Raw genomic sequence first — 27006 nt, 5'->3', positions numbered from 1 at the left:
TTCCAGTTCACTATTATCCACTCACTTTATTTGTTTCCCTCTTCAATCTATGTCAAAACTCCACAAAATCTTCCATAAGGATAAGAATGACAAACAAGCTAAGACTGTAAGTGAAAACTGTATTTTCAAGTCAGTATGATCAGTAGAATTCGGTGTCACGTATTTCACAAAAGATCTATAGGTAAGCATCGCAGTACACATTTATTCTATTACTTTATTGCAAGTTACATCTCGTACGGTTAAGTTACTTCGTAAAGTCTTTTTCATTCAGGCAGTTACTCAAAGCCATGACTGTATCGCTGGGGAACACACATATATATGAAGGGGTTGTGATGCCTGCACAACAATCTTTTTAGAGCGAAATTTCCTAAGTACATTTTCAACTTTTATCAATTTTTAGAGAGAAGATCAATTGTTTCGAATTATGGTCTAAAATTTAGTCAGGTCTGTTTAATTACCACATCCATTTACAAATTCAACGTAAAGCAGTAAATCATAACGCGTTGGACGTGTGTAAAATGAATTAACAGACTGATGAACTGATGCTAAGAGCAATACTAACTTGATTAATTATCGCTACAAGACGTTTTCTTAAAGTAAGTCCAGTTATAAAACCACGAATACAGAATCTTTCTAATTGTTATGAACCGAGATTTGGCAGAAAGAAGCCAGATGATATCAAAGCAAGCAACAACAGAAAAAAAGGATTAGAAAACTGCGTTCAGTTCGCTCTTTTTAACGAGGTGTCGTCGTGATTTCTGTGTACAATCTCCTTCTTTTTGGCATTCATTCCTGAAAGAAGAAGAAAGATATAGCATTTAAATCTGTGCAGTTTGAAAGTTTTCCTTTTGATTTGACACAAGACCAACATCTAAAGGAAAGAAAACACCACTTCTTTAGTTAAATTAGACAACGCTGAGAGAAAAAGGAATCAAGTTAAATAAAAAGTGATAGAGGCGACAACGAGATCAAAAAAATTATAGTTAAGAGGAAGAAAATGAGAACATACAGTTGTTATGTAATGCATAATTGTTTGTCTTGGGGTAAGATTGAAATGGATTAACCATCTGTATCACGGAGAAAATACACCAAGGATTGGTTGCCATTAACAACTTATTAGAATAAAATATTCTTCATTATTCATATTTCTTCATTCATTTATTCTACATTTTATCATTTACTATTTTATTTATTTTATTTATTCTTTTCATTCACTTACTTATTCACTTAACAATATTCAATCCCCTCTCTGGTTCATTACGTTTAATTTTTTACAGCAATTTGGTTTTGTTTTGTTTTGTTTAGCATTGTTTACTTTTAATTTTAGGTTATGTTTTAACCTAACTCTGTTATTGACATTAATTTATCACTCAACGGCCCCTTTCGTACTTTATATAATAGTTTTAATCATTGGAGCTTTATTTTGTCCCTATCACGTGTGATCTTTTGCCTTGATTTATTCAATTGCCTATTTAGTTATTTATTTATTTTATTTTTTTATTTTTTGTTTGTGTATTTGTTTATTTATTTGTTTATGTATTTGTTTATTTATTTACCAACTGATTAACTATATTACATATGTTCTAATCACCTTCATAGCTTTTTCTGTCTAGAATTATAGTTTTATTTCGCTTTCATCTTATGACCTGGTCCGCTCTATTCCGTTCTTCGTGCATTATTAAGTTTACTTTTACAGTCTGGAGAATCGACAGGCATTTGAACAGTTACATGTAAGGGGACACAAAGTGTACCTTACTCAAAATTCAGTAGTATCTGAAGTTGTTTGAGGTTTCCTTTCAGGGACCATTCTTTTAAATCCTGTGTCTTCCTTAAGTGGAGAAATCTTCAAATTGTTGACCAAACTTTTACGCGACACTGTATGAGTGGCTGAGGTCTTTTTCCTCGACCCTAACCCTCTTTGCGAGTTCTTGTTATTACTGCCTACAAGTTAAATAAATCTTAAATGTACATCGACTTTGTCTATCTTAGGCAAAGATATATTCAAATGAAAAGGGAAGCCAACCCTAGAAAGATCAATGAACAACATTCCCCGCTATGCAGAAAACATATCTCAGTTACAATGAATATATGAAAGTTCATATATTTAGAACTGCGGTATTAAATACGTATGATGCACGATATCTCAGTTACGTTGCAATCGACCTTAGTCCCTTAAGACTATCAAAATAAAAACTCAATATAACTATGTTTTCATTATCTATAACATGACACTATAACCTTCACGTATTATTCTACTCTAACCTGAGAGAAACAAAATAAGACAATCAGATTGCTTTAGCATATACTTTTAGAAAGCTGGCCGGTTGATAATCACCACTGAAATAACATCTCGTCATGAAGTATATCCACAGCAACACCACCTTTTAATTTTCTTTTTAAATATTCCTTTCTAATAATAACAAAAAGCAGTGATATAATTCCTTTCACAAGAGTTAAAAAAAGATATCAATAAATTCGTAGCATGCGAGCAGACTCTTATTGGCGCTACGTCACCGTCGGCGGCGAAGCTTGCACTTTTCGAGCTGGAGAGCGATTTGGGCAAGCGGAAGGTCCGCGAAGACTCTGTTTCTAGAACTCTTCCACGCTCTTCAAGCTCGCCCACTCGTATATATCTCGCGAGCAGGCTCTCATTGGTTCTGTAAATCAAGCGGCAAGACCTGCGCTTTTTAAGCAGACTGGCGATGTGAGCGGTGGAGGTCCACGAATATTTTACAGCCAGATCCTTCTCTAACTCCCGACTTCTTCTTGCTCGCTCACTTCGATCGCCTACTCGAATCTCGCAGCCTTTGGCGCTCGTGCCACAGTATTAATGACAGCCAACTCGCAGGCTAAAAAATTTTAAGTAAGCTGACAAGGAGGTAAGTGCGACTAGCTTGAAGAGAGACAAACATACATTAGTGGTGATTCAGTTATAAATCAACTCACCGCACAAGTTGCACGTGATCCCGCACGTTGTTCTCATGCTTGTCGGAAATTTCTGACAGTAACCTCGGGTCTTTATCATGGAGCACGAATCGCTGTCGTAAACGTCCGCGCAGGTGACTGGAATTAACAAAAGAGAGTGATTATTGAAACTCATCCAATCCCAATTCAGTTCCAAAGAAAAAGTTTTTACAAACCTTCCGAATCGCTGCCTTGGTCATTACTTTCTTCCTTGAGCTGCTCGATCTCTTCGTCGGTTAACTTTTTCCTTCCTAAATGACAAAATGAAAGACGCGATAATGAGCTCCTACTTTAAAGTAATCTAACGTAATCATTAGTACATCATTGTGAAGTATGACCTGAATCACCTGATTGTCAGCTCCGTAGCAGGCTTGTTGACCAATCGACCCCAGTTAAAAATTAGATAATCATAAAGTCACACCCACCGGATGTAGACATACTTTATTTTCCACTGTGTGCAAGGCTGCAAGCTTCCTATATGCATTGCGGACCTACTTATTGGCTGTTTTAGGTAAATATACTAAGATAAAAAATGACTTTTCGCCTGGTAAATCTCGGCTAATTACTGCAGTAAGAAGTCTCGATTACACTCACCATCGCATTGGTAGAGTAAGTTAGCTTGTAGGATATCAAATCTACTAAGCGCCTTTCGCTGACCAATATCAACCCTCCGCAAAGGAATCAGTGTATCAAGCATAACAGGAAAACGGGAAAAAAATGCTCTGTTGTAGTGCATGATTGACCCGTAATCATATGGCACGTCCTTTGAGTCAATCCACTTCTTTCCAAATCTGAAGAAGTTTCTTTCGTAGCCTGTGTAAAATGGAATAAGCAGTGTCAAGCATTGCGCCGTCCAAATTCATGACTTGTACGATCTGTATCAGTCGTTCCCATTTATATACATTCTCGTTTCTTTTTGCATTATTCGCTAGGCTTTGGTGTTCTTTTAGTTTAGTTCATTAATTTTTTTCTTTCTCGTAACAGAAAAGGATAAAATCGCTAAAAAAAGAGGTTTCTACTGAGAAATTTAAGACCTCACACACTTTTATAGCAATTTGAATCGATCATTAACAAAACTCAGTTCAAGCACGTCCAAACATTTTACAAAAGAATGAGCTTATTTTATTCATACAAATTCGTCCACACTATAATCAAATCCTTCTTAGCGAGTTAATCCAAGTCAAATCTTTAATACAACGTCTAGGCCTTTCACAGGTAAATGTTTCAAACGAATAAACACAATCATTGTTCACTAATGGATAATAACAATAATAATAATAATAATAATAATAGTAATTTGAAATGCGCGAGACGCTGACAAAACCATCGAGCTGAAGAGAATCCTCAGAGTACGCGAAACACCAAGAAAACATTTAAATTGACCATAGTTAAAATTAGCTATGAATTGACGAAACTACTCGGAGTACGCGAGATATTAAAAAAAACAATTGAATTAAAGAGATGGGTCACAGAGGACAAGATAATAGAGAAGCAACCAAAATCAAAAGAATCCTCAGACTGCACGTGGCGAGATACAGTGACAAAACAATAAAACAAAATATATTATCAAGGGTGCGCAAGATACTAACAGAACAATCAAACTAAAGAGATTAATCAGAGTTCTCGACTTACTAACGAAACAATTGAACTAAAAACATTACTTACAATGGGAACTCAGAGTGCGCGAGATACTAAGGAAACAACTGAAATAAAGAGAATCCTAAGAGTCCGTGAGATATCAACACAACAACCAAAGTATAAGGATATCTACCGAACAGTACGCAAGAGACTAAGGGAACAATCGAGCTAAAACATAACTCAAAATGCGCGAGTTACTAACAAAACAAGTAAATTAAAAAGATCCACAGATGTGTGAGAACGACACAATTAAATTGAAGAGAAATTACAGGGCGCAAAAAACTAACCAGACATTCGAAGCAGATATAATTCTCAGAGTGCACGAAATACTAACAGAACAATCGAACGGAATAGATTACTCATACTGCGCGAGCTATTACTAAAATAAATCGAGCCAAAGAGATTACTCAGAGTGCGCGAGATACTAATAAAGCAATCGAACTAAAGAGATTATTCAGAGCTCACGATATTCTAACAAAATAATCGAATTAAAGAGATTACTCAGAGTGTGCAAAACTCTAACTAAACTATCAAACTAAAAGATCACTTGGAGTGCGCAAGATACTAACAAAACAATTAAACTAAAGAGATTATTCAGAGTGCGCAAGATTCTAATGAAAAAACCGAACCAAACAGATTACTCAGAATACGCAAAATACTAACAAAAAAATCGAACCAAAATATTACTCAGAGTGCGCGAGAAACTAACAAACCAATCAAACTAAAGAGATTACTCAGAGGGCGCAACATTCTAATTAAGATATCGAACCAAAGAGATTACTCTGAGTGCGCGAGATACTAATAAAACAATCGATTAAAAGTGATTACTCAGAGTGCGCGAGATGTTAACCAAACAATTGAGACAAAGAGATTACTCAGAGTGCGCGAGATACTAATAAAACAATCAATTAAAAGTAATTACTTAGAGTGCGCGAGATGTTAACAAAACAGTCGAACTAAAGAGATTACTCAGACTGCGCAAGAAACTAACGAAACAATCGAGCCAAAGAGATTACTCGTACTACGCAAAATACTAACAAAAGAATCGAGCCAAAAAGATTACCCAGAAAGCGCGAGATACTAATAAAACAGTCAATTTAAAGAGATTACTCAGGGTGTGCGAGATGTTAACAAAACAATCGAACTAAAGAGATTACTCAGAGTGAGCGAGATACTAATAAAACAATCAATTAAAAGTGATTACTTAGGGTGCGCGAGATGTTAACAAAACAATCGAACTAAAGAGATTACTCAGAGTGCGCAAGATGCTAACGAAACAATCGAGCCAAAGAGATTACTCAGGGTGAGCGAGATACTAATAAAACAATCAATTAAAAGTGATTACTTAGGGTGCGCGAGATGTTAACAAAACAATCGAACTAAAGAGATTACTCAGAGTGCGCAAGATGCTAACGAAACAATCGAGCCAAAGAGATTACTGATACTTCGCAACATACTAACAAAACAATTGAGCCAAAAAGATTACCCAGAGTGCGCGAGATACTAATAAAACAATCGATTTAAAGAGATCACTCAGAGTGCACGTGATACCAACGAAACAATAGAACTAAAGAGATTACTGAGACTATGCAAGATACTAACAAAACAATCGAGCCACAAAGATTACCCAGAGTGCGCGAGATACTAATAAAACAATCGATTTAAAGAGATCACTCAGAGTGCGCGTGATACCAACGAAACAATCGAACTAAAGAGATAACTTAGACTGTGCAAGATACTAACGAAACAATCGAACCAAAGACATTACTCATAGTGCGCCAGATACTAACGAAACAATCGAACTAAAGAGATTACTCAGACTGCGCAAGATACTAAGGAAACAATCGCACTAAAGAAATAACTCAGAGTGCATGAGATACGAACAAAACAGTTAAGCCAAAGAGACTACTCAGAGTGCGCGAGATACTAACGAAACAATTACACTAAAGAGATAACTCAGAGTACTTAGAGTACTAACGAAGAGTGCGCAACATACTAGCAAAATAATCGAACTCAAGAGATTACTCAGTGAGCGAGATACTAACAAAACAATCGCACTAGAGGGTGCGCCAGACACTAACAAAACAATTAAACCAAAGAGATCACTTAGGGTGCCCGAGATACTAACAAAACAATTGCAAAAAAGAGAGAACTCAGAGTGATATTAACAAAACGATCCAACTAAAGATATTACTCAGAGTGCGCGAGATACCTACGAACCAATTGAACTAAAGAGATAACTGAGAGTGCGGGAGATACTACTCAAAACAATTGAACAAAGAGATGATTCACAGTACACGGTGCACAAACAAAACAATCAAACTGAAGAGATTACTCAGAGTGCGCAAGATTGTAACAAAAAAATCAAACTTAAAAAGTTACTCATAGTGCGCATATTTCTAACAAACAATCAAACTAAAGAGATTACTCAGAGAGCGCGAGATACTAACGAAATAAGCGGACTAAAGAGATAACTAAGACTTCGCCAGATACTAACAAAAAAATGGAGCTTAAGAGATTACTCAATGTAAGATATTACTCGTATTGCGTGAGATACTAACGAAACAATTGAGCTAGAGAGATTACTCAGAGTGCGCGAGATACTACCCAGAACAATCGAATAAAGAGATAATTCAGAGTGCACGACATACTAACAAAACAATAGAACTGAAGAGAATACTCAGAGAGCATGAGATTCTGACACAACAATCAAACGAAAGAGATTACTCAGAGTGCGCGAGATACCAACGGGAAAAAACCAGAGATTATTTAGAGCGCTTCCTACATTAAAAAGAAAAACGAACTAAAGAGATTACTTAGAGTACGCAAGATACTAGAAACAATCGCACTAAAGAGATAACTAAGAGTGCGCCAGATACTAACAAAACAATCGAGCTAAAGAGATTACACAGAGTGCGCGAGATACTAACAATCGAACTAAAGAGATTACTCAGAGTGTGCGAGATTCTAACAAAACAATCAAGCCAAAGAGATTTCTCAGAGTGCGCATGATACTAACAAAACAATCGCACGAAAGACATAACTCAGAGTAAGTGAGATAATAACAAAAGAATCGATCTTAAGATATTACTCAAAGTGAGTGAGATAGTAATAAAACAATTGAACCAAAGAGATTATTCAGAGTATACGAAATACTAACGAAAACATCACACTAAAGTGATAATTCAGAATGCGTGAGATACTAGCAGAACGATAAAACTAAAGATAGATCATCAATTCTACTATGCACATAAAGATCCTGATCAGGCTGTAATGGTGATCGACAATGATGGAAGACAAGCGTCGAGATGGTACAGAGAGAAACTCCTGCAGCGTAATCCAAGCAAATATCATGCAATGATTACATCAAATGATTCTACTCAGCGGGGTGTACAAATTGACAATTTCATAATGCGGCCAATGGAAAAACTTAAAATCTTGGGGGTTTTGTTTGACAGGAACTTGTTGTTTAGTAATCATATATCTACAGTTTGCAAGAAAGCTGGTATGCGAGTGAGCATCCTAATGAGAATGCGCCACATGATTTCAATGAGAGTGAAATTAAGAATATACAAGGCCGCCGCATTGCCATATCTGATATACTGCAGCCTCGTTTGGCACTTTTGCAGGGGCTCAGATCAGAGAAAGCTTGAGAGGGCCAATGAACGGGGTCTGCGAGCTGTATTTTGTGATTGGAAATCGTCATATGGCGAGTTACTAGCACGTGCACGGATGACTAGTCTTTACAATAGGCGCCTGTAGGATATTGCAATCCTCGTGTGTAAAGGGAAGTATAAGTTAACAGCTTCGAATATTATCGATCTTTTCAGCGTATCACCGACTAGTTATAACCTACGAAATTCAGACTTCTTCATCCCTAGGTTCAAAACTGTAAAATCTGGCAAGCACTCCATTAGATACATTGGACCACTCTTATGGTCCAAACTGTCTAAGAAGGATATAGCCCTAGCCTCATTATCGGCCTTTAAAACACGAATCAGAAAGAAGGACCTTTCAAGTCTAGTTGAGAACAAATGTTCGAATTGTTACCTGTGTAACACTTGAGACTTTTAGATTAATTATATTACATTGTAAACCATTTTATTGTTATAATTATTATTTTTTTATATACAGATTTAATATTCTAATGCTATTAATGAAATTTTTATAGTAAATATTCTGCTGTAAATATGATCAAATGTAATCTTAAGCTTTATGAAGATTTTATTGACTAGGTGTCCCCGATAAGTAGGCCACTTGATTGAATTGATTACTCGTACTGCGCGAGATACTAACGAAACAGTTGAACTCAAAAGATTACTCAAAGTGCACGAGATTCTAACAAAACAATCGAACGGAGGGAAGATTACTCAGAGTGCGCGAGACTCTGAAAAAACAATCGAACTAAACAGATTACTCATAGTGCGCAAGATACCAACAAAAAATCGAAATAAAAAGATTACTCAGGGTACGCGAGATACTGAAGTAACAACAGCAATAAAGAGATAACTAAGAGTGCACTAGCTACTACAAAACGATAAAACTGAAGAGATTACTCAAAGCGCACAAGACATAAACGAAACAATTGCACTAAAGAGATAACTCAGGGTGCACCAGACACTAACAAAACAATTGAACCAAAGAAATTACTTAGAGTGCAGAGATACTAACAAAACAAATACACTAAAGAGATAACTGAGAGCGTACGAGATACTAACAAAACAGTCGAGCTAAAGAGATTACTCAGAGTGCGCGACATACTAACGAAACATTTATATTAAAGAGATTACTCAAAGAGCGCGCGCGAGATACCAACACAAAATCGAGCTAAAGAGATAACTCAGACTGCGCGAGATACTACCGAAACAATGAAACCAAAGAGATTACTCAGAGTGCGCGAGATACTATCAAAACAATCTAACCAAAGAGATAAATCAGAGTGTGCAAGACCCTAAAGCCCTGTCTACACGAGCAATTTTTATGTGGCAACTGTATGTGGCAATTTTTATTTGCCCGTGTAGATGGCTCGACAAATATTTGTTGCTAATTTGCGTCAGTTATAATTTTGCACAGCGGAGATGCTCATGGAAAGGAAAAAAGCAAGATGGCGAAAGTCAGAAGACGCGCCAGACGTTTGCAGCTTTAGGCGCGTTTTTCACATTTTATCTGGTGTCTCATCTACACGGACAATTTTTTTATGTGGCAATTTTTATTTGCCACATAAAAACAAACACGCCATCTTTTTAGAAAATGCAGTTGTCACATAAAAATTGGTCATTTTTTATCATCTACACGGGAAAATAAAAATTGCCACATTTAAATTGCCATATAAAAATTACTCGTGTAGACGGGGCTTGACAAACGATCGAACTAAAGAGATTACTCAGAGTGCGCAATTTATTTATGTGGCAATTTTTATTTGCCACATAAGAACTAACACGCCAGCTTTTCAGCAAATGCAGTTATCACATAAAAATTGGTCATTTTTCATCATCTACACAGGCTAATAAAAATTGCCACTTAAAAATTGCCATATAAAAATTGCTCGTGTAGACGGGGCTTAATGAAACAATCGCAATAAAGAGCTCAGAGTGCGGGAGATTCTAACAAAAAAATTAAGCCAAAGATATTACTCAGTGTGCGCGAGGTACTAACGAAACGATTGCACTAAAGAGGTAGCTCAGAGTGCGCGAGATACTAATAAAACAATCGAGCTAAAGAGATCACTTAGAATACACGAGATACTAACAAAACATTCAAACTGAAGAGACTACATATGCTCGGAGTGCTCGAGATACTAACGAAACAATCGAACCAAAGAGATTACTCAGAGTACGCGAGATACTAACGAAACAATTCAACTAAAGAGAATACTCAGAGTGCGCGAGATAATAACGAAACAATCGAACCAAAGAGATTACTCAGAGTACGCGAGATAATAACAAAATAATTCAACTAAAGAGAATACTCAGAGTGCGCGAGATAATAAAGAAACAATCGAACCAAAGAGATTACTCAGAGTACGCGAGATACTAACGAAACAATTCAACTAAAGAGAATACTTAGAGTGCGCGAGACACTAACGAAACAATTCAACTAAAGGGAATACTCAGAGTGCGCGAGATGATAACGTAACAATCGAACTAAAGAGATTACTCAGAGTGTGCGACATACTGGTGAAACAATTGAACTAGAGAGATTACTAAGAGTGTGCGAGATATTAAGAGACAATCGCACTCAAGAGATAACTCAGAGTGCGCCAGATACTAACAAAACAATCGAGCTAAAGAGATTACTCAGAGTGTACAAGATACTAACGAAACAATCGAGTTTAAGAAATTACTTAGACTCTCTCAAAGTCGTTCGCTTGGTTTTCTGTTCTGGTGTGGTAGGACCCGCACTTACTCACAAGTCGTGCTTTCGCTCGCTCGCTCGGCTCGGCTCGGCTCGCTCGCGCTTCGGGCTCACTATCACGCTACGCGCTCAAAAGCGCGACTTGTGAGCAAGTCTAGAAATTACTCAAAGTGCACGAGACTCTAACAAAACAGTCTAACTAAAGAGATTACTCACTGAGCGCGAGATTTAAACAAACAATCGAACTAAAAAGATCACTTAGAGTTCGCGAGATTCCAACAAACAATCAAACCAAAGAGATTAATCAGAGTGCCTTAGATACTAACAAAACAATCGAACTAAAGGTATTACTCAGAGTGCCTGAGATAGTGATAAAACAATTGAACTTAAGAACCGAACTGAACCGGAGAGATTACTCAGAGTGCGCATGATACTAACGAAAGAATCGATTTTAAGATATTACTCAAAGTGCGCGAGGTACTAACAAAACAACCGCGCTAAAGAGATAACTAAGAGGGCACCAGATACCAACAAAACAATTGAACTAAAGGGATTACTCAGAGTGCGCGAGATACTAATGAAATAATCGCACTAATAAAGAGATAATTCAGAGTGCGTGAGATACTAGCAGAAGAATTGAACTAAAGATATTACTCGTATTGCGCGAGATACTAACGAAACAATTAAACTTAAGAGATTACTCAAAGTGTACGACATACTAACAAAACAATCAAACTGAGGGGAGATTACTCAGAGTGCGTCAGGTAGTAACAAAACAATCGAACTAAAGAGATAACTCAGAAAGTGCGAGATTCTAACAGAACAACCGAACTTAAGAGATTTTTCAGAGTACGCGAGATAATAACAAAATAATCGAGCTAAAGAGATTACTCATAGTGCATGAGATTCTAACAACAATATCAAACTAAAGAGATTACTCAGACCACGCGAGATAATAACAAAACAATCGAACTAAAGCGATTACTCATAGTGCGCGAGATCTGAACAAAACAATCGAACTAAAGAGATTACTCAGAGTACGCGAGATAATAATAAAGCAATCGAACTAAAGAGATTACTCGAAGTGCGCGAGATTCTAACGAAATAATCGAATTTAAGAGATTACTCAGAGTACGCAAGATATTAATGAAACAATCAGACTAAAGAGAATCCTTACAGGGTGCAAGATATTAATGAAACAATTAAACTAAAGAGATTACTTAGAGTGCGCGATATGATGACACAAAAATCGAAATAAACATTTATCTGAGTGCACGAGATACTGACGAAAATATCAACTAAAGAAAATCTTCAGAGTGTGCAACGTACCAACCAATCGATCGAACTATACAGATTACTACTATTGGTGATGGGCCTTCCCTTTGATAGACTTTAATAAAATGTAGATGTAGATGTAGAATTAGAGTGCGCTAGACACTAACGAAAAAATTGAACTTAACAAATCAGTCAGAGTCCTTGAGACACTAACACCATAATCAAACTAAAAAAAAACCTCCAATCTCGCAAATACTAACTGAGCAATGGAACTTAACAGATTATTCGGAATACGCCAAATACTAACGTAAAAATTGAACTAAAGAGAATCCGCAGAGTGCACGATACACTAGTACAACTATCGAACTAAAGAGAATCCTCAGAGAAAGCGTGAGACTAAAGCAACAATCAAACAGAAGAGAATCCTCAGAGTGCACGACACACCAGCGCAACAATCGAACTAAATAAGATCCTTAGAAGATGCGGGCAACTAACGAAACAATTTAGCTTAAGAGATAACTCAGAATGCGCAAGACACTAACGCAACAATCGAACTAAAGAGATTATTCAAAGTATGAGACACACGAGCTTGACAATTGACGTAAAGAGAATCCTCAAAGCGCGTGAGATACTAACGCAACTATGTAACTGAAGAGAATCCGCAGACTGCGCGACACACTAGGTTAACAATCGAACTAAAGAGAATCCTCAAAACGCGCGAGATACTAACAAAATAAACGAACAAAAGAGAATTCTCAAAGTGCGTAACAAAGTAGTGCAACAATCGAACTATAGAAAATCCTTAGAGTGCGCGAGAAACTAAAGTAAACATCGAACCAGAGAGTCAGTAGAGTGTGCGACACGGCATTAGCGCAACAATAGACCTAAAGAGAATCCTCAGAGAACCCGAGATACTAGCGCAACAATCTAATTAAAGAGAATCCTCGAAAGACGTTAAAGATATGAATGCGCAAGACACCAACACAACAATCCCACAAAAGAGAATGCTCAGATTGCGCGACACACTAGTGCAACAATGGAACTTCAGAGAATCCTCAGAGATTCCGACGCACTGGCCCAACAAGAAAACCCAGATTTTACGAGATATAAAACTAAGGAAATGATCAAATTAAGAAAAATCCTCGCAGTATGCAAAATAATTAGGAAATTATCGAAAAAAAAGGGGAATCCTCACTGTCGCGAGACACAAACGAAACAACAGAACTAGAGAGACCCTTTTCAATTTCCGAGATACCAGCGAAACAATGAACTAAAAAGAATCCTCAGAGTGCGTGAGACACCAACGGAATTATCAAATTAAAGACATAACTCACTACAGAAAACCTTTGAGAGCGCGAGGAACAAACGAAACAATCGAATTAAAGAGAATACTTAAAATTTGCAAGACACAAATGAAACAACCAAACTAGAGAGAAACCTCTGAGTATGCAGGATACCAGCGAAACAACTGAACCAAAGAGAACCCTCAGAGTGCGTGTGATACTAATGTAACACCCGAACATAAAAGAATCCTCAGAGTGCAGGAGACACTAACACAACAATCGAACGAATGAGAATCCTCAGAGATACTAGAAAAATCATCGAATAAAAGAGAGTCCTAAGAGTGCTTGGAACACTAACGCAACAATCGAACTAAAGAGAATCCTCAGAGTTCGCAGGACACTAATGCAACAAATGAACTACAGATAATCCTATGTAGAGTACACGAGACACTAACGCCCCGTTCAAACAGTCATGATAGTTGATGTTAGTCGATGGTTGTTTTAACTTTTATTCCCTATCATGAAACATCACGTTAGCGTTAAAAGACGGTTCATTATAGTTGATGATACTTGACTACATAACGTAATGAGATCGCGTAATGTTAAACAAATATGACGGGAGCTGAGTCAGCAATCTCGGTGGCATTTGAAATCTTAGTTATGGATTTGTGAGTTGTAAGATACTGAGGCTTACCAAGAGATGATGAGAATAAACTACGCGAATTCCGAAAAACCTTAACGGCTATCTTGTCATTCTACCATTTGCTATTTCGGTTTGAGCCCGTTTTTGGTAAAACTGTTGACCGAAAACTATCATTCACTATTATCCGCTCTTTCAAACGGCAAAACATGTCCAAACTACATAATAATTGATGATAGTTTATGACACTCGATGATAGTGCATGATAGTTCGTGTTCAAACGCGCGGCACAGCTGAAACTATTACCAACTATCATGACCGTTTGAACGGGGCTTGACGCAACAATCGTATCAAATATAATACTTAAAGTGCGCGAGACACTAACACAACTATTGAACTAAGGAGCATATTCAGAGCGTGCAAGACAGTAACGCAACAATCGAACCAAAGATAATCCTCAGCGAGTGCGAGACTCTTACGGAAAATTCGAGCTAAAGAGAATCTTTAGAGTGTGCAATATACTAGCGCAACAATTGAACTAAAACCGAAAAAAAACAGATTACACGAGATACTAAGGAAAAGTTGAAACTAAGGAAAATGCTCACAGTGTGAAAAATTGTAAGGAAATAATAAAAAAAAAAAAGTAAATCTTCACAGTGCGCGAGACACAAACGAGACAAAAAAACCAGAGAAAACCCTCTGAATTCGCGAAATACCAGCAATAAACTAAAGTAAAATCCTCGGAGTGCGCGAAACACTAACGAAATAGTGAAAAGAAAGAGAATCCTCAAAATGCGCGAGACACTAACGCAACAATTGAACTACAGCAAATCCTCAGAGCGCATGCGATACTAACGTAACAATCGAGCCAGAGAATCCTTAAAGTGCACAAGAAACAGAAGTCGGTGACGAACCTGGTGATTTTGTCAGCCGATCGCGGTGATTTTGATCGTCTGAAAAAATTGCCGATATCTGACATGCCTGATTTGCCTCACAGTGTGCAAAATACTAGCCAAATTTAAAAAAAAAGGGAATCCTCACAGTGCCCGAGACACAAAAGAAACAACCAAACAAAAGAGGTCTTTAGAGTGCGCGAGATACTAACGTATCAATCGAACCAAAGAGAATCCTCAGAGTGCGCGAGGCAGCAACGAAACAGTTAAATGAAGATAATTTTTTAAAGTGCACAAGGCCCTAACGGAACAAGCGAACTAAAGACATTACTCAAAGTGTGCGAGACACTAACGTAAAAATCGATATAAAGAGAATCCTTTTAGTTCGCGAGATATACTAGCGAAACAATCAAACTAAGGAAAATTCTCAGAGCGTGCGAAATACTGGCGCAATATTCGAACAAAAGAGAATCCTCAGAGTGTGCGAGACAGTAACGAAACAATTGAACTAAAGAGAATCCTCTGAGTGCGCGAGATACTGAAAGAAACAATCAAAATACTAAAACCAATTAGCATAAAAACGTTGTAAGAAATGAAAATTTTCTTATCATTGGCCCTTAAGCCACGTTACTTAAGTTCCTTACCAGGAAGGATGTTCTTTCTGAGGACACGAACATATTTATTTCTGTCCGGTCGACTGTGCTCGTGAAAGAAGCCAACAGCATGGCCCAGCTCGTGAATTATGTTTCCTATTTTACACCGCAGAGCTTTGCTTCCAATTGTCAGCTTCTGGACCTTGTCTCCACCGCGACCAACTCGGGAAGCGCAGCTTGTTAACAGTTGCAGAAAACAGGCATAAATATACAATACGTGTCGTTGCATATAAAATTTGTACGTTTACAGATTAAATATAATTCCATAAGATGTAGTGCATTTCGACTGGGCGTCGTAAAATCACAATCAGCCGTATCAAAACTGCCACTGAGTAAGGACAAATGAAAATATTAAAAGGAACCGCGGCCAGTTGAGACAAAAAAATTCAATCGTGTGAACCACAGGAAAACGCAAATGATAAAGTTGTGAATATTTTTGGTTAGTTCCTCAGCCCTCCATTTAGTGATGCATTACAACAGTATTTCAGTATTTTCTAGGCGTGTTTGCCCTTGAATCATCCCCAAAAGATTTTAAATATCAACTGGCTTAAGCTGATTGGCTAAATGGAAGGTTGAGAGGAAAATGTACGAACTTCTTTAACCAATTACAAAGCCAAATAGAGTACAACCGACACAATATTGAATAACTTTCGACAGCAAGTTCGATGAAAAATCCTTTATTGTTTATTAACCATTAGGAAAAAAGAGCTCTAAAATGACAAAGGGCAATCTTTAGCCTAATCATGAATTGTAAAATTTATGTCAGTGTAAAAGTAGCCTGATATGATGAGCACTCGCACTGAATGAGGAATGAACTGATTTTTTTCCTGTCCCTTCACACTCTATGATCTACTGTTATGCGCCCGGGTTCCATTGTGAGACTGAACACTAAACGTGCTGAAAATGCCTCACTCAAGTTAAGAAAGAAAATTCAACGGTAAAGTTAACGGGGTGCTGCAACAGTTATCCAAGATTGTACAAGTTTTGCTTTATTTCGCTCTGTGTTTGGTCGAGAAAACTCTCGACCAATTAGACGCGAAATAAGTTTTAATTTCCTGAGTTTTGATTGGCCGTAGTCAGTGCTTTGATGCGGTTTAAGACCCTCAATCACAATCGGGAAATCAGCTGAGTTGAAAAATTGAGTAAAAGAGCAAGAGATTTCAACACTTACCCTCCCTCAAATACGAAATTTATATATCCCAAGTCGTCGGCTGGTTCTTTGACTCGCTTGAACTTGAGGCAAGTGTGTCTCTGCCAGTGCCGCATAGCTGCACGAGCTCTTCTTCTTCCTATCCTATCTTAAGAAAGACAAATAAAAAAGTCGCTGTATAAATTAGGAGTCCCCTCTTGAATTTCGCACTGACGTGCAATATGCAACCCGAAAGATTTACAACATATACCATAGATTGTACGTTTACACTTGGAAAACTAGATGTGTTCACTCGTGCCACGAGGCGTAGCTACTTTGCGAAAGTTCGATCGACAAACAAATCAAACAGAACCGCAGAGTCACATATTGATAATCCACGTTCGAGCGAAATCACTAGACGTCTCTGTTCGAAGATACTAACTGAATTAATCTACTGCGTTTGAATTCAATTCATATTAAATATGAGAATTCCAAGGTTTGAAAGAATAGGACAGAGCCTATTGACCCTTGGACCCCTAAGAGTGGCTAGCGTCTAATTTCTCCTTACAATATCACCCCTGAATCAAACATTAAGGTCAGGAGAATAAAGGAAATGATCATCAACTAAAAAACCTCTAAAGGCTGATAGTTTCGAAAGAAACTGTTTGGGGCTGCGTCGGTGGGAGTAACGAAATAATTTGGATATATCAACAAAGTTGAAATGGTAAATTGGCCACCGTAATGATTACAAAAGCTGACGTTTCGAGCGTTAGCCCTTCGTCATTCGCTCCGACGAAGGGCTAACGCTCGAAACGTCAGCTTTTGTAATCATTACGGTGGCCAATTTACCATTTCAACTTTGTTGATATATCCAAATTATTTCGTTACTCCCACCGACGCAGCCCCAAACAGTTTCTTTCGAAACTATCAGCCTTTCGCCCTTTAGCCTATCAGCCTATCAGCCTTTAGCCATTCGCTCCGACGAAGGGCTAACGCTCGAAACGTCAGCTTTTGTAATCATTACGGTGGCCAATTTACCATTTCAACTTTGTTGATATATCCAAATTAAAAAACCTCTAGATTGATGAACAAATTCTCCTTGTCGGCACCTTAGAAAATGTATAGAGAACAGTATGGAGAATATGCATACTGATGTTAGGGTGTAAACGGTTAACGTCTCAATCCCTTACCTACTCCCTTATCGAAATTATAGTACACTTTAGCGTTCGGCCAGAGATACATTTTGTCCTTAATGAGAGCCCGTTTAGAGCCTTGCTGCACGCTGTCGTCTTTCTTAATATTACTTAGGAAATCATGTTGGTCAGGTGTCAGTATCATGTCGCCTTCAAAGTAGTCTTTTCCTAAATTTTCCTCGCCTGTTGAATAGCAAAAAGACTCATCATCACATTAGATAAGTAAATAATTAAGGGCACAAGAACGTTGCAAAATTTAAACATTGAAAGGGTGGAATGACAGGACACCACTTTTTCTTATAATATAGATACAATTAAAGAGAAAAGTGATGAAAATAAAGGAAAGTATTAGTCAGGAAATTATTATTTGACCCAATACCAAATGATCTAAACTAAGATCCGAGTCAGTGTCTACTCTACAAAACCCATATGCTAACTTTTCAAAAACAAAAGTATTTAATTCACAAGCTTGCGAAACGTGTGCGCTGTTAGCCATTTTCAGGTCGCTTTCTTTATTGTCTGGCCGTCTGAAATGCTTGGTCGATTTAAATTTAGCGCGCGTCAACCATGAAGGTCCCAGGTGATGTCGCCTCATTCTGCGCGATGCATAAGAATTGTATGGCAGACAGTAAAGAGTATTATAAATAAGATATAAGGAGTGGAAGGGTTAAGAAGTTTCTTTTTTTCCTAGAGTTCTCTGAATGTATACAATAAACCATTTATACTAAGTTTCACTCCATGGGGGTAGACTACTGCTGGGCAAAAACTTTAAAGGATAACCACTCAAAAACCTTTCATAATTGATGAACTTGTATTCAATAACAGAGCTACGAAAAATTCCCTCTAAAAGAAAACTGGACCGGTTCTCCGTGGCCAACTAGAAGCGTATACAGTGGAGATAGGAATAATAATAGGGGAGGGATGGGAGAGCAGTTTTTGTACCTATTTCGTCACTGTCCTGTTGCTGAACTGCGTCTTCCTCTTCTTGAGCCAGCGTTGCTCTATCGGTGGCCAGTTGGTTGGGTGTTTCTGGGGCACTCACAGGCGAGCTAACATCTGCAGGATAAAAGTGGAATTTTGTCACGTTTACCAAGATGAACTCTCATTCTTATCACTTAGAACCTTTGTTCCTTTTTATTATCGCTAAGACACTGATTCATTGATTTACTGATTATAGAATTTCCGTTTGCGGCTAGCAGTAAAAAACCACTGTTCATTTTTATTTCCTCTACGTAAAGATGTTAGCTAAATTCCCTCGCCCTGAGCTCTTAGCTCAGCTCTCAGTAGATGCTCATTCGATGAGGAGTAAAGTCAACGGAGTTCGGAGTTTTCCAAAGCTAGGAGTTCATTAAATCAGCAAACCCAATGCAAGTCATGCTCGTTACGTTCTTTTTTTTTTTTTCGTTTGCACTATTCCTCAGTCTGTAGCTTTTTCGGTTTCCCTTATTCCAAGACATTGTGTATTTTGTGTTTTCACCGCATGTGCTGTATGAATAAACGAATTTGAAATCTTGCTGCCTATCCTCATACTTCACGGTGGTTGACCGGGCGAACTCTGGTGCACAGCACCACGTGTCTGCGTCACCGGGAACGCAACAGCCATTTTTTGTGGAACTGTTTCTTCCATCAAACATTTTACAGATTGTTGCTTGCGCTATTCAATTGAGCGTTTTCTTAGGCTTAATGTATAGGAAAATCGAGCCAAATATAAGAAAACATAGAAAACGTTGTCTAATCAAGATGCAATCAGCTACTTCTATTTTTGTCTTCAATTAGTGTATGACAATTGAATATGATCATATAAAATGAATCGACCTCTTTACCTGTTACAAGAGTTAGTGAAGAGACTGAAAAATTTCAGGATATCGAAGTACTAAAACACATTTTATCCTTAAACTGCAGTTTCTACAAGAATTCCCAGCTTTGAGAAAAGCATGCGATAATATTTACGCGTCACTCACCTTTCACACCACTCTGTCAGGTTGATAAATGAACGGCAAAGCGTTTGCCATTCCTAATCTAAGGTCTTTTGTCGTATTTTCTTGTCAGAAAAGGCCTCTAGTATCAATATAATAAACAGAATACTACATGGTTGCTTGTAGATACAGAAGTTCTCATCAGGAGTTCAACTTGACATTCCGCTTGTTCGCTGCACTAACTGGTGAGATATCGAGTTGAACACAAGGAGAGAAATTCGATATCTGCATGCAACCATGCATTATTCTCTTTTTATTCACTCAATGCAGGTACAACGCTCCTGTAAATTGATAATGAACCTTTTTTTCCTCAGGAGCAGCGTTTGTCGTTGTAATACACTTACCTCGCGAATAAGACACATCGTCTTCTCCATCATCTCCTTCTAAGACATCCGCATCATCTTGATAGTACGCTTTCTGTAATTGAGGTTTCAGCTGGTTTTCTTTAAACACCATTGATCTGGAATCAGGCTTGGTATGCTTGGTTGTTCTTTCTTCCGTTTTAGTGAGAGAAGGCTGCTTTAGCGTGGTTGATTTTTTATGAATCGCCTTCTTTTTTAAAATTTTGTGGAGATGACTGCTTTTCTTCTCCGCATGTTTCTTGTGCACATTACTTCTAAGGACTTTAATTTCGCGTTCGCGGAGTGGTTTATCCCACAATTCCTCGTCTGTTGGGGCTTGGTTCGTTTCATTTTCTTTTGTTATGTCATCTCCGTAACCTGCATCAAGAGTATTTCAACCTCAAAAGAAATTTATTCACAGAAATAGAAATTTGCGCACTATACTACCAGTATTCGTGGAAATCCTGCTTGATAATTATTTAATCGTCTCCTTCATAATATAACTGGCTCTGAAGAAGACTTGTAGAAGAATAGTACCACCATTAAAATTCGATCTATCACTCAGAGGGGTCAAATTCCTTTGACTCACTTACTCGCCATGGCATGTTTTCGGTTAAGTTTTCTGAACGTTTTGAGCTTAGATTTGGTTAGATAGGGAGTGCGATTTCACCGAAACAATTCGCCGAATAACCGCGATTCCATAAAAAGTTTAAAAAATGGTTAGTATTGTACCTAGACCTTAACCGAAAATTTACATACGAGTCAATCAAATAGACCTTGGGTGCAAAGTTTTATACCCCGCGGTTCGAGGTACCCAGGGATTGAAATTACGGCTCTTTACGCAATATAGTGATCCCAAACTGCATTACATTATTTAGTGGAACGATTTATGGTAACACCATCATCACTTTCTACAAACAGAGTAACCGTGACCATACCTGGGCATTTATACAGCAAATTTCCTTGTCTTATATCCAGATCACTGAGCCCGACCCTCTGACCAATGGTTGCGTCCGTATTTTGTATTGGTTCCAGAGTTTTTAATCCTTTGCCCTTCGTAAAGAAGAATTCGCCGTAGTGCATAACTGAGCCATAGTCGTATTCCACTTCTCGAGAGTCCACAGTCTCTGTAGTTTCCTTTTCGAAGTTCCTTTGATAACCTGGTAAAAAAAGGAGAAGCTCTCAACACTGCAATCAGCCGCTTTCGGAAGATTATCCTTATAACCGTGCTAATCTAGCCGGTTATACTTGACTGGGCGGATATGGTACAACTGCACGGTACTTGCTTTAAATGCCTTCCACACTTACCACTTTCGATATTTCCCCACTTAATTTCAACGTAGTCATCACGGTCTGGTCGGCTATGCTCGTGAAAAAATCCCAGAGAATGAGCAATTTCGTGGACAAGGTTTCCATGTTTACAAGTAATGGAACCATCTGCGTTTCCGACTGAAATTGTCTGCTGGCCGCCAATACGTCCCACGTATGAGGAGCAACTAAGGGCGAACAAACGAGAAAAAAGAAACGATTTCCTTACAAATTATTCATTACAGTAACTGGTTTGAACCCGTGGGTAACATGTGATGGTGTAATCTGTTTACCGCCTCCCGGTTAGCTCAACTGGTTAGAGCGCTGGACTGTTGTGCGGGATGTCGAGGTCGATGGTTCGAGCCCCGGCCGGACCAACACCCAAGGTCTTAAAATAACTGAGGAGAATGCGCTACCTTTCTATAATATCAAGAAATGGATAGACATTCTCGTCTTCTCGGATAAGGACGAATAAACCATAGGTCCCGTCTCCTGGATCTAGTAATTAGTTCATTTGGTTAGGCAGGGGACCTTAAAGAACCCACTCACGAGATTACTGTAATGTGGTCTAGCCTGTTTACTGGTATTTGGGGGGAGGGGGCATCTTCAAATAAGTTTCCTTCGATTGTTTGTAAACTGCTGATGCAGTCCGGCCAAAGTCCCCCGAAAAGTGTTGTGATGCGCATTGATCATATCCACATGTTAATTTGCGCAATATATGTATAAAATAATAATAATAATAATAATAATAATAATTATTATTATTATTATTATTATTATTATTATTATTATTACTATTATTAGTCTGATCCTTTGGGTGTAGTGTAGTCTTGAGAAGGACCGTTAAGGCTGGTGCTGACTAACGTTTCGACAACCTTAGCGGAAGTCACCATCAGTCTCATGACTTCCGCTCGAGTTGTCAAAACGTGAGTCACCACTACCCACAACAGTCCTTCTCAGGACTGCACTCACCCAGACGATCAGACTACACTTAACTGGTTCTTGAAAGTTAAACACACTTGTGGCAAGTCTCCACAAAATATGATTTACGTGATCACTCCATAAAAGGGTAGGAATCAAGTAAATTTCGTTGGTATTTAACTGACCTTGGTTGGCAGCAGTTGTTTGGGCGCTCGATAGAAATAGCGGCCGGGAGTGTGTTGCAATAGTTACAAACAAATAAGAGGGTGGTTCTTTTTTTTTCTCTTTTGGGGCTGTATTGTTGCGAATTATTGTTTTTTTTTTATCTTGGGATATGATCCTTTTATGCTAGTTATAAGAAAAGAATGGGGGGAAAATGGTCAAGATAACAAATTTAGGCTTAGTAAATTAGTTACATTAGGATAAGCTGCGTACGTACCCTACCTCGTAGACAAACTCTATGTAATCTTGGTCGGCGTCGTTTTTAGGTCTTAACGTAAGGCAGGTATTGTCACTCCACTCTTTTATTGCTGAGTTTATGTAGCCTCGACTCTCTGTGCCTGTTGTGGAAATAATTCGGGAAGCGACGTATGATAGTCAGTGCTAGAGTTGTGTTGGTTCCCAACTAACTCTTTTAATTGAATCCATTATCAAGTATTTTCCCAAATCACAGATATCTTTCGGACTATTTTCCCGTGAATAGGATTCCAATTCCGCTTTCTCTTCGACAATTGTAACTTTTAATACCATTAACACTATCATAAGCCTTGTAAAGGGGCAGGGAGGAGGGGGCGTGTATTGATTTCCAGGGGTTCCAGACAGGACTAAGGAGGGAGGGAGGAGAGATAGATCGTAAAGTTCTACACGGGGGGGGGGGGCTTATTAAAGAAGAGACGAATAGTGTAACATCAAAAGCAACTTTAAATTTATGATTCAGGGGTCAGTGGTGGCGCATTGCATTCACGTCCTCAAGGAATTTGTATATGATTCATAATGGTAAGCAGTACTTTAAACTTCTTACCCCGATCGAGTTTCGGGAAGATTCCTGTTTTTCCCACCCCATTTGTTCGTTTGTATGGTCTTTGTATGTTTGCCGCCATTAATTATTATTGAGGCTAATACTGAATGTATATTTTTCAGTCAATGAAATATTGACATCTTGATAAATGCGACTTTAGACATTTGCTCGTTGCTATTCTGATAGACATAACGAGCCCAAAATACATGCTCAGACTTCGCCCATATCACATAGCGGACCCGTACCTGTTCCAGGCGTCCAGTTGATTAAAAAAAAATAAGGCAATAATACGGGCTGAGTGAGGCAAAAAAGCTAGAAAGATGGAGGGGAGATTGTTTGCCTTCCTGGCCTTAACTGAGGCCAGATTTAGAAGAAAGGACTTCTCTAAAAAATCTGCAGAGACCTAAACCACAAGCAGCCTTACTTGTTCTCAGGTAGCTAATTGTACTCACTCAGATCACTAGCAAGCGCGTATGGAACCACACCATTAGCCCACAGTTTTCGTTCGTCTTTTATAAGTGCTCTGGCTTGGAGAGCGTTTCCTCCCCTGGAGGACTTTAAGTAGTCTCTAAGCTGTTGGGTTAACTTTATGTCTCCCTCAAAGTAATCCATTCCCAGATTTAACTCTCCAAATGTTGCTGAATAAAAGAACGTAGTCGTAATCACATTTACCTTTTCAAGGACTATTCGTCTTGCATGCTGGTCAGGTGATATCCTCTATGTAACCTTCTTACATTATGATAATCAGGACAAACACTTATCACACATAAAATCACGGCAGGAAACAGATATTGTGTGAGTTTCAGGTCATTCAGTTGGTAGAAAAAGTGAAAACTTAAAAGGATTCAAACAATTTTTTGCGCCACCATCTATCATATTGATGACGGAGATGATGACACCGCTGATGAGGATAGCTACGTCGACGACATAAAAAAAAAAATGATGATAATAACGAGAAGTTTCAGTGGTTATGTTTGCGATTGTATCGACGACATTATTTTAGTATCAAGGTAGAGCAAATAACCAGTCATCGTTTACCTTCCATTTCTTGGTCATACATTTTTAGAGTCGCGGGATTTATGGATGGATCCAAATCTATGGTTTTGTCTGGTTCACTTGCAGTGGCTGAGGGAGAAAAAATGCTCATGTGTATTAATACCTTAATGTAAGGAAATGCACCTCCCAGGGATGGAGTCATAAATAAAGTCTGTTAAATGTTTAAATGAATGCAGTTGTAATCCATAAACTTCTTTAAAATGAAGAATTAGACTCTTAGACTATGTGATCGTGAATGGAAATTGATCGAGGAAACGTTGTGTGTAATCCTATTACTTTTTACGTCCTGATACTGACTATTCTCCAAAAGTCCTCCATTCAATTCTGACTTTATTTGTCTCACGTAAGTGCATACACATTTCTTCATTTTTCAACTCCTTTACTTGATTCTTGCTTAGTTTCAGTTGGATTAATGAGATAGAATGATTAACAGGCTCGTGGCTGGGGCAGGGAAGAGTAACCACTGGGTTAAAAAAATCTGTAACCACAACGTTTATATTCTCACCTCGGCATGTGAAAAAGTTTTGTATTAACAATACAAAAACTGGAAGGTCTAAACCTCGCATCCTTCCCCCGTCCTGTTCGTCGAGAGAACAAAACGATAACAAAAATAGCAAAGAAGACTGATTAATCCACTAGTAACTGCATGATTGAAGAAAGCTCGAATTTTAGTTTTTTTTTAAAACAGTTCTGATTGATTTTTTTGTCCCATATAAACTTTCTTGTAACCGAACTGCATCAAATGAACAGTTGCAGAGCCAATGAATATAATTAAACAGAAAATGGGGGAGGGAGGGCAGGGGATTTTGCGCGGCTTCAGGATGAAACCAAAAAATTCATGAGGGTCATTATATAATTCTATAATTCCTACAGTACAGTACTAGTGTTGAACCATTTCAAAAAGTATTGTGCGTTTACTTACTCAGGTTTCGGTGCAGTACAAACTCACTTGGTTTGACCAAATCAGGCATAGGAAAAAAAAGTGAGTATGGAAGCACTCGATTCAATCTGTTTATTTTACGACTCAGTGTTTTTTATTTACTGTGAATATATGAAAATCATATGTGTGAACTGCGATTTTAAGAAATGAATATGAAAGTTATCTTCGCAGTAATGAACAATACTTACGCAGTAGTGAAATTAAAGCCTGGAAAGAATATTTGGCCAACTGAGCTGGGAACTGGTCATTGTGTTGGTTTGTAATAAACCCGTTACTGTGAAGATCGCATTCATATTCATTTCTTAAATCCGCAGTTCAAATAGTCGTTGATTCATCACTTCACGAGTTTTCTATGAACCAACATAATAACCAGTTCCCAATTGGTTTGTTAGCTCAGTTTGCAGAGCACTGCACCGGTATCGCAGAGGTCATCGGGTCAAATCCCGTACAGGCCTTAATTTTTTTTCAGCCCTAATTTTCACTACTGCTTAAGTAGTGTTCATAACTGCGAGGATCGCATTCGCATCCATTTCAGTGTTTTTTGTTATACATCTCAAAAGCGTCAGAATGGAAAGACAACAAAAGCGCTGGTACCAAATGTTGCTCGACAGAGTAAAAACTGCAGGTATCATTGGGCCAATCAGCACGAAAATGACATTGAAAAGAAAGGAATTTGGAGAGGTCAGACTGCTTGTGGTATTTCGCAGTAAAATTCAAATTGATAAAAATGAGTACTGCTGGTAATATTGTTTTCGTCTAAATCCCTCTTGACATTGATTTGCCTTAGATGATCATTGTAAGATTGTGCTTGACAGATGGAACTAAAAGAAAGTCGAATATAAGATCTTTGCTATTTCCAGGCGTAATTGATCACTGACAGCTAATTCTCTTCATACATGATAACTTCAAGTATATAGTTTAGGTTTACATTTTTACAACAGACAAAACTGCAGATGAAATACGGTGACGCACGGCCATTTAGCGAAGCCGTGGGTATTACGAGTCGATTTAATTTGGAACGAACATATACTTCATCAAATAAAAAGATAAGAAGATAAAAAAGACATCTTACCTTCTGAAAGCTCAATTTTCTTTCACCTGCCTGGTGGATATTTGAAAGGGAAGTTTTCCCTTAAGGTTTTCCTTCTAAAAATATGGTCCACAAAATAAAAGAGACTGTAGGAGCGTGAAACAGTAAGCTACGCGATTGGTTCACCAGTAATGTTTTTAAGCAGGTACTAGTTCACGCTTGAGATCACTTACGACTGGTATCCCAGTGTCTTTCATTTAAGCATAAAATGCTTGCATTGAATTTTCTTATTGTCTCTGATGAATGGGCAAGAAAAATTCTTACACGAGATAGGCTGCGCTAATGAGTCAAGTATGTCTCACAACTATGTAATTGAAGTGGATAGGCATTTTGC

At 38.1% G+C, this 27006-nt stretch overlaps 1 protein-coding gene across 4 annotated transcripts; it reads right to left on the bottom strand.

The window, feature by feature from the left end:
* Positions 1 to 102: 102 nt before the first annotated feature.
* LOC111329021 (uncharacterized) lies at positions 103 to 26799 on the bottom strand. Of its 4 annotated transcripts, none has more exons than XM_022933594.2 (17): positions 26655 to 26799; positions 25148 to 25220; positions 24625 to 24711; positions 24039 to 24224; positions 23008 to 23128; positions 21648 to 21835; positions 21278 to 21499; positions 20343 to 20717; positions 18965 to 19078; positions 18020 to 18205; positions 16872 to 16998; positions 15692 to 15876; positions 3559 to 3777; positions 3141 to 3215; positions 2947 to 3063; positions 1752 to 1941; positions 103 to 792 (listed from the first exon to the last, which is right to left on the bottom strand). In XM_022933594.2, exons 2-16 carry the CDS (start codon positions 25206 to 25208, stop codon positions 1757 to 1759), a joined length of 2448 nt encoding a protein of 815 aa, XP_022789329.1. In that variant the 5' UTR covers positions 25209 to 25220; positions 26655 to 26799; the 3' UTR covers positions 103 to 792; positions 1752 to 1756. The 4 variants fall into 4 exon arrangements, with proteins under 4 accessions (XP_022789329.1, XP_022789328.1, XP_088605302.1 ...); XM_022933593.2 differs by having other exon boundaries at positions 1757 to 1941; XM_088749176.1 differs by lacking the exon at positions 26655 to 26799 and adding an exon at positions 25565 to 25582 and having other exon boundaries at positions 1757 to 1941.
* Positions 26800 to 27006: the final 207 nt, after the last annotated feature.

Source organism: Stylophora pistillata, chromosome 1, assembly GCF_964205215.1.
Source record: "Stylophora pistillata chromosome 1, jaStyPist1.2, whole genome shotgun sequence".
Taxonomy (NCBI): domain Eukaryota; kingdom Metazoa; phylum Cnidaria; class Anthozoa; order Scleractinia; family Pocilloporidae; genus Stylophora; species Stylophora pistillata.
Note: the sequence above shows the minus strand (reverse complement) of the source record. Positions and strands in the feature narration are given on the sequence as shown.